Source organism: Dermochelys coriacea, chromosome 2, assembly GCF_009764565.3.
Source record: "Dermochelys coriacea isolate rDerCor1 chromosome 2, rDerCor1.pri.v4, whole genome shotgun sequence".
Classification (NCBI taxonomy): domain Eukaryota; kingdom Metazoa; phylum Chordata; order Testudines; family Dermochelyidae; genus Dermochelys; species Dermochelys coriacea.
Genome location: NC_050069.1, coordinates 179,475,192 through 179,488,291, shown reverse-complemented (window position 1 = coordinate 179,488,291; position 13,100 = coordinate 179,475,192). Strand labels below are relative to the sequence as shown.

The window sequence follows — 13,100 nt, the reverse complement described above, 5'->3', positions numbered from 1 at the left end:
TTTGTATGTAATTATTTGTTTCCATTAATTCTACGTGCTTCTCAATCTCTGTTCGTTCTTCTGGTTACAAGAACAAAAGTTTATATCTTAGAGCTGTGTGTTGAACAGAGTGGTGATCCTGAGGCAGAGGTGAAAGTAAGCCAGTACGGGCCGGTACGGCGTACTGGTAAAAAAAAAAAAGGTGCAGCAGCGTACGGGCAAGAAAGTGGAACATTCAGTACCGGCTTACTTTCACCTCTTTTGGCTGCATAACAAATAGCTTAAACTCCGAGCTAATAAAAGCTTGGAAAGGGAAAACTCACTGTCACATTTGTTTGTTGTTTCTCTCCCTCTCCTCCTCCAGCCAGGCTGCGGATGTGCCTAGGCTCCGTGCTTTTCCCCCACCCCGCCTGGCACTCAGCATCAGCTGTAGCTGCTCCCCTCTAGCTTGCAGCAGGGAGCAGGGGGACTGACTGATGAAGAAGCCTGCCCAGGAGACCTGCTGCCTGCATAAGAAGAGTTTAAACTCAGCTGTTCCCTCCCTGGTTCAGCCCGCAGGATTAAGGGCCATTTCTGTCATCCTTGTTAATTTCACTCACGGTCTGAGTTCTAGACTGGTGCAGAGGGGATGAGGACAGCACCACAGGGTTTTCTGGTGGCAGAGCCACAGGAACAGAGCCCAGACATGGATTAGATCCTGGAACAGACTCTATGGCCAACTGGGCTGGGGGAATGTCCTAGGTCCATGTTCTGAGGATGTGTGTGGGTCCAGGGAATGCGCTGGAGAGGAAGCACCAGTGGAGCCAGAGCTACAACTGGGAAGTGGCCACTGCTGCCACCTTTGTTGTTACTATGAGGGGAAATTATAGCATAAATGGGAGAAATTTCTGGGTTACAAGCAGTAAAACTATTGTTATGGAGGATATTGATATGCTATAGAGTGGCCATAGCTTCACTTTCAGGGGGAAGCCATGCCAGTTCCCTGGTCCCCCTTCCTCCAACCTCCCCACCACGTGTGATCCAAGTGGGAAGTGAAGGGAATTTAAATGTGCAACTCTTGATTTATTCTAGCAACTGTTGCACTGATGATTGGAGGGAATCAGATCTCAGACTACAGGTTTAGGAAGCTTAAGTACATGCTCTTTTTCTATAGCTGTCACACTGTAGTACAGTTATTCCAATCCTAGCATTACAGTACTTTGGCAGGAAGAGTGCATTATAAATCCCAGTGGCTGTACCACGTGAAAGTCCCTTAGTGACAATGGCATACTTGTGTTTTGCATGCGTGGCACAATGTCTGGGGGGTGGGAACATGGATGCAGTTTCATTGTCATCAAGTTTCTGCATCCTAGTTCAGAATCCTGATAATATTTGTTAGAATTTTTTCCCACCTCTGGCTAGTGGTGTTTAAGAATTTTTCATAGAGGAGAAAATCAAGGCAGTGAGTGATATTACTGGCAGGGAAATCTTCCAGCTCTGTATCTTAGCTCTCTCCATTCATCTGATGTGCTGTTCAGGCCACCATGGATAAAATGTCTTCTCGTTGATAAACAGATCATCAGCCATAGACCTGGAAAATTTGCTTTCTTTTCTAATCAGGGGACTCCAGCAAACTAACATCCTCCAAAGGTTGTCCCTGCCAGTAATAGTGTCCAAACCAATATTGGTAAGAGGGCCAACAAATTGTAAAAAGCATAAAAAACTACGTTCAAGGATAGATTTGATAGGAATGACTTTCCAAAGATTATTAACCAGAAATGAAAGAGGAACTAGATATCTGATTTGTACTATAATTATCTGCAGGACATGGTCAGTCACATGCTGCATTGTACCTATGAAAGTTTGCTTTTACTACATGCTTTTAAATCTATACCTGTCATACTTAAAAACATCTGCTGTATGTCATAGTCTTATGTCTAGCTGAGAGAAAACAGGAAGGAGTGTCTACTCCTTAATCTTGCCTCTAAGCTGAAGCCAGGAGGCAGCTGTAATTTTTGTACACTTTTGAAAGTCTGTGGCTCAGAATACAGAGTGAGGCTTTTGTACAGGCTGTCTATGGCTTTCTAACACTGTGCCATCCCAATAAGCGCAATAATATATAGCTCTGTCGTTACGAGTTATTGCATTTACTCTTAGGGTAGAGATGGGCTGGTCAGGCTTCTTTTCACAATCAAACTTGTTCTTATCGAAGCCTTTGTCTAAGACAGGTTTTTCAGATGAGATGTACAGAATCCGCTCTGGAGCTTCACCAGGTCTCTGTCGATACCAGTGTATAACAGCACTCCTGAAATTCTGAATGCCAGAAGCCTCACAGTCTATACGTGCAGTTTTATCTTCTGCCCTGGTAATGGACACCTGAGCTTGTTTCAGATGTATTTGTGCACATCCGTCTAGAAAGAGAGCAAGAAAAGAAAATATGAATTTAACATGAATCTGGAGCACGGTGAGTTGTGACTCAGGAATGTACAACCGTGTAGAAGAGGGTAAAAAAGAAACTTACAAGACAAAACCAAAGCCAGAATAACAATGTGGAGCAGCAACATTTTACAGGCTTTGCCTGAACCTGCATCTATGAGAAATGTGACAGTTGTGCTGGGGTGGAAGGAGAGGTGCATTTGGGGACCGGAAGTGACTCATTTAGTTAACATGCAATGAGGTTTTGTTGGCTGCATGTGTTAATTTACAGTAAGGTAGATGTAAGCGGGGGAATAGTCCCGCTATTGTGGGGAACTTTCCTGGCTTCTGCTCTACCCCGGTGAAGTGGGCTAGCGAAAGGATCTGAGTCCTCGCTCCCACTTCCTTTACCCAGCGGCCTCCCTGCCCTTGAGGATTCCCCTTCCACTCTCCTGTCTGGCAGAGTCCTTGTAACCCCAACAAGGCTGGGCCTAGGATTCCTGGGGGCTTGACCCCCCAGCCCTGCTGTGGTCACCTAGGACAGGGGCTAGGGTGTCCCCACTCCGGGGTACTCTCTCTGCACTGGGCACTTCTCTGACCCACTGACCGTTACATACAAGTTAAAGCAAATGCAAGTTATTTAATCGACAATTAATTTAAAAAAGAATAAGGAATAATGGGAAAGGTTAAAGGAAACACATCAACCCACTCTGTGGGAGGGAACATCACAAACTGTCTCTGGAATGTCAGGGCAGTTCACACTGTTCCTTGCAAGTCCCAGGCCGCCTTCTCAGGCCCTGGCTGTGCTGCAGGGATGCTGTGGGTTGGACACTCGCTCTGGTTGTGGCCACACGCTCTCAGGCTCTAGGTGGCAGGGCCCTTCTTCCCAGTGTTGCCCCCACCCTCTCAGGGTTACCAATCCCCCTCCAAGTCTGGCCTGCAGAGCCTCCTGGCTGAGGCATCTCCCTGTGCTGGGTCCACTGCCCAGGGTCCCCCCTCGCTCTTCCCAGCTGTTCACGACACCCGGCTCCGGACTGCTCCAGCTCCAGCTCCACTTGCCTCAGCATGGCTGCTGCTCTGCCTCCAGCTCCCTGGATGATTCTTTGGCCCCTCTGGCTCTGGTAGCTGCAGCTCTGCTCCCAGGACAGGTCTGCTCTGCAGGCTGCTTCCATGACTCTGCTCCCAGCACTGACCTGCTTCCTGGGCTGCTTTTCTGGCCCCTCTGGATCTGGCTCAGCTCTGCTCCCCAGCTCAGCTCGGGCCCCTGCTTTCTCCTTAGCTCAGCTCCACTCTGTCTGACCCAGGCAAATCCAGCTCACACGGAGGATGGGATCTCCCTGGCCTCCTGACTCCCTTATTAGCCTGCCCACCCTGTCATTCAGGCTGACCTGGAGCATTGGCCTCTCCCTATTGTTCCTAGGACTATCAGTCTCAGGGTCCTGATTCCCCATCGACCCTTCCCCTTTGAGTACTGGGAGCTAGCAACTAAAACACCCCCACTGAATGTTAGTAAGGGGGCAACAGTCGCCTTACATAGAGTTATGGCTGAAACTCACCAGACTTTACTTTTATCAGAGAGCATTATCTGGCAAGAAGAAAATTCTTCAGCTATCTTTAGACCAATGTAGATTGTATCATAAAAGTCTTTTTTTATCTTTCTTTCCTGTTTATACCATAGTGGTTCCCAGAAGCCTCTGTGTGGACGGTGTCCCCATTGTGTGAGGTACTACACATAGAAATATATATGGAGTGACTGTCCCAAAGATCTTCAGTCTAAAAGGGTGTGTCTACACTGCAGCTGGGAATGGTAGTAGGGCTCAATCTCGCACACTAAAAATAGCAGTGTTTGGTCTGAGCTTGGTGGCTAGCCTGAGTCTCCACTGGAGTTATAACATCCATGCTGCTATTTTTAGCACACTGGCTCAAGCCCCAGTAGGACAAGTCTGTCTACCCACAGCTGGGAGTCTCTGCCAGTTGCAGTGTATACACACTCACTGGGTTGGGGAAAAAATACACTAACATATACACTATAGATGCAATGTTTAAAGCCAGTTTCTCTGCTGACATCTGGCACAGCTCCATTGATTTTAGTGGGGTTTCAACCATTTGCACCAGCAGAGAATTTGATACTTAATGTTCAAATATACCATTTCCCTCTTCCCTCCTCAACCACAGTCGTCATTTGCTGGCAGATTTCTTGTAGGAGTTGCAGCAGGAGTGGGTCTTGAGAGGGATTTGAAGGAGAAGGGGTTAGTGGATTGGGCATTAGTGTGTCTGTCTGTCTCTCTCTGTCTGTGTAGGGGCATTCCACACGTAAGTGATGGAAGGAAGTACCAAGATGTTTGTGGACACGGGTGCAGTCTTTTTGGTTGTTTGTACAATGCCCTGTGCAGTGTGGACCAGATCTGTGATTGGGGTTCCTAGCTAAGGCTGTAACTAATACAAAGATGAAGGGATAGGCAGAGCCATGTTGATGGCACAGTGAAGACTAATTTTCTTGGGGGTTATTTTCTTTTCCTGTTCAATGTGGGAGGTGCTGTTTTTGAGTAGTGCTGTTGCCGGTTATGGTGACCAGATAGCAAGTGTGAAAAGTCAGGACAAGTGTGGGGGGGTTAATAGTCTTCTATATAAGACAAAGCCCCGAATTTTGGGACTGTCCCTATAAAATTGGGACATCTGGCTAGTAGAACACTCAAACCCTTCTGACAATATTAAGCACTTCCCAGGATCCTGCTTTCACTGAGTTTCCCAGTTGCGAAGTAGTGGAATATCGCTTCCCACTTCAGTGTGATACTTTCCCTCTGTTATGTGAATTGAATCTTGTAAAGTGGCTAATATATCTGTGTGCTAATGCCCTCTACTGAGATAGGATGGACCTGCTCTTGTATATTTGCAGTCATTTTGTCCTAGTTCTTTAAAAGGGCCAATTCAACACTAAGATGTTCTTGTTGAATTAATTTACGAGTAACCTCATTTGTTCTTAAACACTTCTTTTGTTTCCTTGTGATCAGAGGTAATCCAATTGTATATTGTAGTTCCATTAGTTTTCTTGTCTTTCCAACTTTATTCAATAAGCTATGCTTCCATCTCCACCCTTCTTTCAAGTACAGTAACGCCTCACTTAACATTGTAGTTATGTTCCTGAAAAATGTGACTTTAAGCAAAACGATGGTAAGCGAATCCAATTTCCCCATAAGAATTAATGTAAATGGGGGGGTGGGGGGGTTAGGTTCCAGGGAAATGTTTTTCACCAGACAAAAGACTCCTCCTCCCGCCCCTGCCCAGCAAGCAGGAGGCTCGGGGAGCAGCTCCAAGGCAGAGGGCAGGAGCAGCACAGGGCAGTGGGGGGAGGGACAGCTGAACTGCTGGCAATTGCTGGGTGGCTGCTGCACAGGGAACTTAGGGGAACGGGAAGCTGTTGGGGGGGGCTGCTGGTCCACCCTGCTTCCAAACCCCCACCAGCTCACTCCATCGGGCTGCTCTTCCTGCAAGCAGTGGACAAAGCAGGCGGCTGCCAAACAACATTATAAGGGAGCACTGCGCAACTTTAAACAAGCATGTTCTCTAATTGATCAGCAACATAACAATGAAACAATGTTAACTGGGATGATTTACAGTAACTCCTCACTTAATCTGCAATCACATGCTTTTTCCATGGGTTCTGAAGAATCTGATTACATTTATCCTCATTGCTCTACTGTCTGAGTTTAGACTATAAAAACACTGGGGCAGGACTGGATCCCTTATTCTGTGAAGTTCTCTGAACATTCATGCTAAGATTGAAATAATACAGCATAATATCAGTTCAAGCAGAGCGTAACCTCCTGTGACACTATGTGTTTTCTGCTGAACTGGCATCAGAGACTAAAGATAGGTTTCAGAGTAGCAGCCGTGTTAGTCTGTATTCGCAAAAAGAAAAGGAGTACTTGTGGCATCTTAGAGACTAACAAATTTATTTGAGCATAAGCTTTCTTGAGCTACAGTTCTTCAGAACAGAACTCAGTTTTTTATCAAGTGAACAATAAGCTCTTTACACCTCAGGGGCTAATTAAACAGCAGAAAAGCAGCCTAAACAAACTTACTTCTGTTTCCATCGGAGTAATATCAAAATCTGGTGTTAAGCGGTCAGGCTGGTTTGCTTTGAAGGAACAGCAGGTCTTCAGCATTATTACTATTTTTCAGACAATCTCAATGTATTTCAGGGGTCAGGGGGAGCAGAGCTGGTGCCACAGCTCTAACTACCTCATCAGCCCTCAGAGCCTTACTCCTTTCTGTGACAGAATTATTTACTCCCACCTGGGCAATATGGCTCTCTCCAGCCTCTGAAGATTCCACTTTCCATGGTCTCCAAACCCCTCTGTACTTCTCTGCATTGCTAGTTCTTGGTGTTTGTGGATGGACTGAAACTGTGTGCACTTCTACCTGTTAACCCTTTCATTGGTGCTGTTAGAACTGCTTGGGAACTTTGTTTCACCAGGATTTCTCATGCTGAGAATCCAAACCTACAGTATTATTGCCTTCCAAAATGACTTCAGCTTTGTAGAATTTGCATTCATTGGAACTGCATCCCCTTTAATCACAGAAAACCTTTCATATTACGTGTGTGTGTGTGTTGCTCACTCACTCTTCCCTTTTAGTGATTTAAAATGTTGGCTTCTTGACAAACAGAGGAGAGACTGGCTTATTTTAAATACTGCTGACTAGCAGGTGCATACAACAATAATCCATGGTGTGTTTGCATGGGGTCTGGATATGGGTAATTTATTGAAGATCTGTACATTTGGGAAGACAGAGTCCAAATACTGGGGGCAGGTCTGCACTACTGCTTAAGTCGATCTAACTTATGTTGCTCGGCATGTGAAAAAGCCACCTCCCTCCCAAGCAACGCAAGTTGCAGCAACCTAAACACTGTCCACACCAGCGCTATGTCAGCAGGAGACTCTCTACAGCCGACATCGCTTTCACCTTTCCCAGAGGTCGAGCAATTATGCCAATGGGAGAGCTCTCGCCCATCAGCACAGAACGTCTTCACCAGACGCACTCTGGCGGCACGAGTGTATCGGAGCATATGCGCTGATGTAGTGCCTCTAGTGTAGACTAGCCCTCAGAGAGCTTAGCCTCAGTCTAGGGCTTTTATAAACAACTATGCCGTTCTACAAGCCAACACTCATTTGTACAAACAGTTATACATAGGCAATATTTTGCTGCCATAGGTGATTGTCTGCTCTCCAGAGCTGGTCGACTATCCAGGTGCTCAAGGTTAAACGTGTGTAAGTATCTGAAAAATCCCCTCCAAAATTTGTTTGGCTCAATCCAAAATAAAATCTATTTTGATTTTTCTCCCCAAAATGAAAAACTGAAATATTTTCATTTCCGATTGAATGAAACATTTTGTTCTTGCCAAAGCATTTTTTGTTTGTTTGTGTTTCATTGTTTTATTTTAGGGAGGGTTTTACCTTTTCGGTGTGGTGGGTTTTTTTTGTTTTGTTCTGTTTTAAATAAATCTGACTAAATTTCAATATGAAATGTTTCAAAATGAAAAGTCAAAATGTTTCATTTTGAAAATGTTGAAATGAAATTTCAACTTTAAAAACATTTTTTCAGCGACACTATTTGTAAATTCAACCCAAATTTGCAAATAGTTTCGGTCAAACTGAAATTGCATTTTTTGGGGGGGAATAAACTTTATCTCAAAACAACGTTGGCCAACGTGGCAGTGATTTGTAACAAAATGTAGTTCAAAACTGAAGTTCTGTGCTGTTTTTCTTCCTGTCATGTTGCAGAAACCAGTCAGGAGTTTGTGCTGTTGGTTCCAAGTTGAGAGGAAGGATAAGGGATGTGTCTGGCTTCATACACTTGAAAGGCTGTGGCTCAGAATGTAGAGTGGGTTTTTGTATGGGTTGTCTATGGGTTTTTAGTACTGTGCGATCCCATGTGGTACAATAACAGGTTGCAGCATCCTCTTGGGTTAGTTGGTCTACTCTGAGATTAGAGGTGGACCCAGAAAGATCATTACCAGATTTAAACTTTTATCTGTCAAAGCCTTCATCCATAGAAACTGATCTTAATCTAATACACAGAATCCTCTTTGGAGCTGCCCGATGGCTCTGCCAATACCAGTGTATATAAGCACTGTTAAAATTAAAACTTTCGCCATAAATTTTACACGACATATATGCACTTCTAGTTTCCGCTCTGGTGGCAGACGATGGAGTTTGTATCAGAGTTATTTGAGTATATCCATCTAGAAAGAAAAAAGGAGAAATGATACTATAAACCTGAAGCTGAAGGAATTTGGAACATGTCTGGTTGCTGAAGAAATGTGTACATATGGAAAAGAACAGAATGGAAAAAAGACTTACAAGACCATGTTGAAGTCACAATAAGAACCTGCAGCAGTAACATTCTCACTGGTTGGGTTGAACTTGAAACAGAGGACTATGAAAAAGCCCCTCAGATGGAGAGACAGAGAGAGCTGCAAGTGGGGAGAGGAAATGGGTTCTTTAAGCAATATCCAATGATAGCTCTCCTGGCTGCAGATGTGTGGGGTAAGTTTTCAGAAGAGTCAAACTATGTATGTTGTCAGGTGGTCAGAAGCTAAAATCACAGGAGGGTGGAGGGGGCTGAAGTCTCATCAGTTTTCACAAACCAACTTGGGGGGTAAAAATGTTTGCAAATCAAGGATTGTGTCCTCCAGGTAATGCAACCACATAGACAGCTGGGTAGGACTGGGTGGATGAATTAAGGATGAATGCTAAGTGGGAGGAGTAGGCTGTCTGTTGCTGCTTGCTGCAGGGTTCTTGTACAGTATTGAAACCCAGATGGAGGGCAGGCCTGCCTATGTTCCCCTATTGGCTGCCAAAGAAGGGTGGCATAAAAGGCCTCTCAGATGAGAGGTATAAGGGTTACTGAGCCCCAAGTTGGGCCAAAGATCTGTCATAATCTCATTGGACTGTTTTGTGTGACTTTCTGTAACCCTGGAAGGGGTGGGACTGAATGTGACCTGGTGGAGGGCTGAGGCATAAGGAGTAGACCACAGCAGGGCTGGAGTGGCTGTTGGTAGAGGGGACCAGAGGAGACGACTTTGCCAGCCAAATGGGGGCATTTTGATGGTGAGTTACCCTTTGACAGCATATTTAATTTTTATGAATGTTAAGACATCTGTATACATTGCACTTTGGAGAATGTGTAAATCTGAAGATTCACTGTTCTCTTTTCAGCCTTTGTAGCTGAAAAACCAACATAAACTCCTTTCCATACCCCACAAAGAAGTGTTGGGAAGGGGGTTCTGGAGACTCAGTACAGAACCGATCAGGGCTGGTAGTGGAGGGGACTGCGGGGATGGGTTTGGAGCTGGTAAGGGAACCTGTCCCTCCTGGGTAGGGTGGCAAATGTACAATGAATTCTTTTAATCTTTCAGTATTCTCCTAACCAACTCAAATCCACCCTCAAATCCTTACACCCTCTCTTATAAAACTCCAAATGCACAATAGCTTTCCTCCAAGAAACTCCTTTATCTGCCAATGAGTTACAAAAAACACAGTACAGGGACTGGGTAGAACTTTTTCTATTTAAACAGCCTGTTTTGTAAAGTGTCATCTCTGGATCCACTTGATCTTTAATTCTGCTTGATTGCACTTGCAGAAATTATTGGATGGTGCTACTGGGCCACCAGACTGTGGTATGAGAGTCAGGATTTTCCTTCTGTGTTCCTCCAAATGTTCTTAAAAGCCCTTGATAGATACTGTGATACCCTGATTAGTGTATATGTGCAAAGAACAAGGATGGTACCCCAAAAGCTCAGCTATGTGCCATAAACCCAGTCCTGCTAGCAGCTAAAGAAAACTCTTCCTCAGCTCAAGTGGAGGGGGCTTTGCTTTGGGAGTAGAAGGATCTGAAATGTATCCCTGCTGCTGCCAGGGATTTCTAAGGCCACAGTGAGTAGCATTGTGACAATTTCAGTGGTCATGGATTTTGTACTTTTCATTAAATGATGGAATGGAACTTCCACTCAGCTCTGCCCGGGACACTTTCTAAATGTCAGTTAGCCTCATCTGTCTACACTACATTTTTTTTCCCCTAAAATTTCTCTCAGTTTCTACCCCTGGGTCAGTTCCACTGGTGGAAGCAAGTACAGAAACGCTGCTGTAGAAAGGTGCCTGTGGCTGCCAGCAGATTTACGTCTTTCAGGCTGTGTTGTCATTCTAGATTTACCTTGGCTCTTTTCCTGGTTTTAGCCAAAACCCCTCTCTCCTCACACAAAACCCTTATGCCCAGGTTTATGTGTGTTTTGAACCTGCGCTTTCTTGTCTGGCTGGGAGTGTAGATTTACAGCCTGGGTTTTCCTCTAAGGTAGGACCAAAGCTGCCCACTTTGCAGTTGGGATGCAGCTGAATCCCAGGTTGCGGAGCTCAGGTTTGATAGTCCTCTAATGCCATCCCACAATTCCCCCGGGGCTGTATTTTCTGGCCTTCTACCTACAGTTCTAACTTCCCATTCACCTCTACTGGCTTATATACCCAGTCAGCATTTAACCCCTCATTTCATCCAGCCTGCTCCACTTCTGCTCTGCTCAGCTCAGTTGAATAGATTGAGAAGATGCTATCCCGGCATGTCCTCGCTGGTCAAAGCATCAGGGTTCTTGTTGCTCTCTGGTGTGAACACGGCAAAGAACGTGATTTTGGGAGGTGCACCTGAAACCAGCATCTGTGCGAGAGCATCTCCAAGAGGCTGGCAGAGGAGGAGATCCAGCAGATGGCTCTCCAATGTTGGGAGTGAATCAAAAAGTTCCATGTGATATAGGGTAGCCTTAGCGTCAGTTGTGGGCTGAAGCCATACCATTTCGCTGGTTCCCCTTCCTCCAACCTCCCCACCATGTGTGATCCAAGTGGGAGGTAAAGGGAATTGAAATGTGTAATTCTTGATTTGGTCAAGCAACTGTTGCACTGATGGTGTGAGGGCATCTCATCTGGGACTACAGGCTTATCAAGCTTAAGTACATATTTCCACATATTCTTCTTTCTATATCTGTCACACTGTAGTAGTTATTTCAATATTAGTAATACAGCGTTATTGCAGGAAGACTGCATTATAATATATCCCAGTGGCTGTACCGTGTGAAAACATCTCCTGGTGACCATGGCATGGTGGTGTTGTGCATGCGTGGCAAAATGTTTTGGGGGTTGGGGAGGGGACAGAGGCAGTTCCATTGTCAGCAAGTTTCTGCACCCTAGTTCAGAAGCCTGGTAATATATGTCTGAATTTTTCCCCACTTCTGGGTAGTGATTTTTCTCCTCTATAAAAAAAAAAATTCTTAAGCTTCAAGACAGTCAGGGACATACTACACTGACTGAGAGTATGTGGCACAATCTCTCACCATAAAGAAACTGAGGAAGAACCTGATCAGCATCATGTACAGCAAACAGGAGAATATCAAGACTGAGCTCTCAAAACCGGAGACTCTCATACAAAACTTCCACGTGGCTGGACTTTATAAAAACAAGACAAGCCATTTACAATGCCCACTTTACTTCTCTATAGAGGAAAAAGGACAGTAAACTATCTAAATTCCTGCATGGCAAAGGGGGCTACAAGAGTGGTACTTTTAACTCACCCAACAATATTGTTAATCTATCCAACCACACACTTAGCCCGGCAGAAGAGTCTGTCGTATCTCGGGGACTCTCTTTCTGCCCTACCACCCCCAGGCACATGATACAGTTCTGCGGTGATCTGGAAGCCAACTTTTGCCGTCTCCGACTCAAGGAATATTTTCAGCACACCACTGAACAGAGCACTGACCTACAGGAACCCTCCTCCCAACACTACAAGAAAGAGAATTCTGCGTGGACTCCTCCTGACGGTTGAAATGACCGACTGGACTTCTACATTGAGTACTTCCACAGAAGTGCACAGACTGGAATTGTGAACAAACAGCTTCACTTGCCCCATAACCTCAGCTGTATAGAACACCATGCCATCCACAACCTCAGAAACAACTGACATTATAATCAAGGGGCCTGACAAAGGAGGTGCTGTAGTCATCATGAACAGGTCTGATTATGAACAGGAGGCTGCCAAGCAACTCTCCTACACCACGTTCTACAGGCCACTATCCTCTGATCCCACTGAGGGTTACCAAAAGAAACTACCCCATCTGCGCAAGAAACTCCCTGCTACAGCATGGGAAGAAATCTACACAGACACACCCCTAGAGCCCCGACCAGGGGTATTCTATCTGCTACCCAAGATCCATAAACCTGGAAATCCTGGATGCCCCATCATCTCAGGCATTGGCACTTTTACAGCAGGATTATCTGGCTATTTGGACTTTCTCCTCAGATCCTACGCTACCAGCACTCCTAGTATCTTTGAGTCACCACTGACTTCCTGAAGAAACTACAATGCATTAGTGATCTTCCTGAAAACACCATCCTGGCCACCATGGATGTAGAAGCTCTTTACACCAATATTCCACACGAGTCTCTACATAAAAGGATAAATGGACACACATCAGGAATGGTAACATACAAAAGCCAGCTGGAGAACACTTCAATCTCCCTTGACACTCCAGATTTAAAAGTAACCATTCTTCAACAAAAAAAAAGTTCAAAAACAGACTTGGAAGAGAGACTGCAGAACTACAATTCATTTGCCAACTTAACACCATCAATTTGGGCTTGAATAGGGACTAGGAGTGGCTGGTTCACTACAAAAGCAATTTTCCC

The 13,100-nt window shown here is 45.1% G+C and overlaps 2 gene segments (V, D, J or C); both read right to left on the bottom strand.

Moving 5' to 3' along the window:
* The window catches only part of LOC122458489, a 35,832-nt gene that overhangs the window by 17,949 nt on the left and 4,783 nt on the right, over positions 1-13,100 (bottom strand).
* On the bottom strand, positions 1,977-2,553 carry LOC122458889. The segment is given in 2 exon segments: positions 1,977-2,369; positions 2,480-2,553. Coding segments are annotated over 2 exon segments (414 nt in total).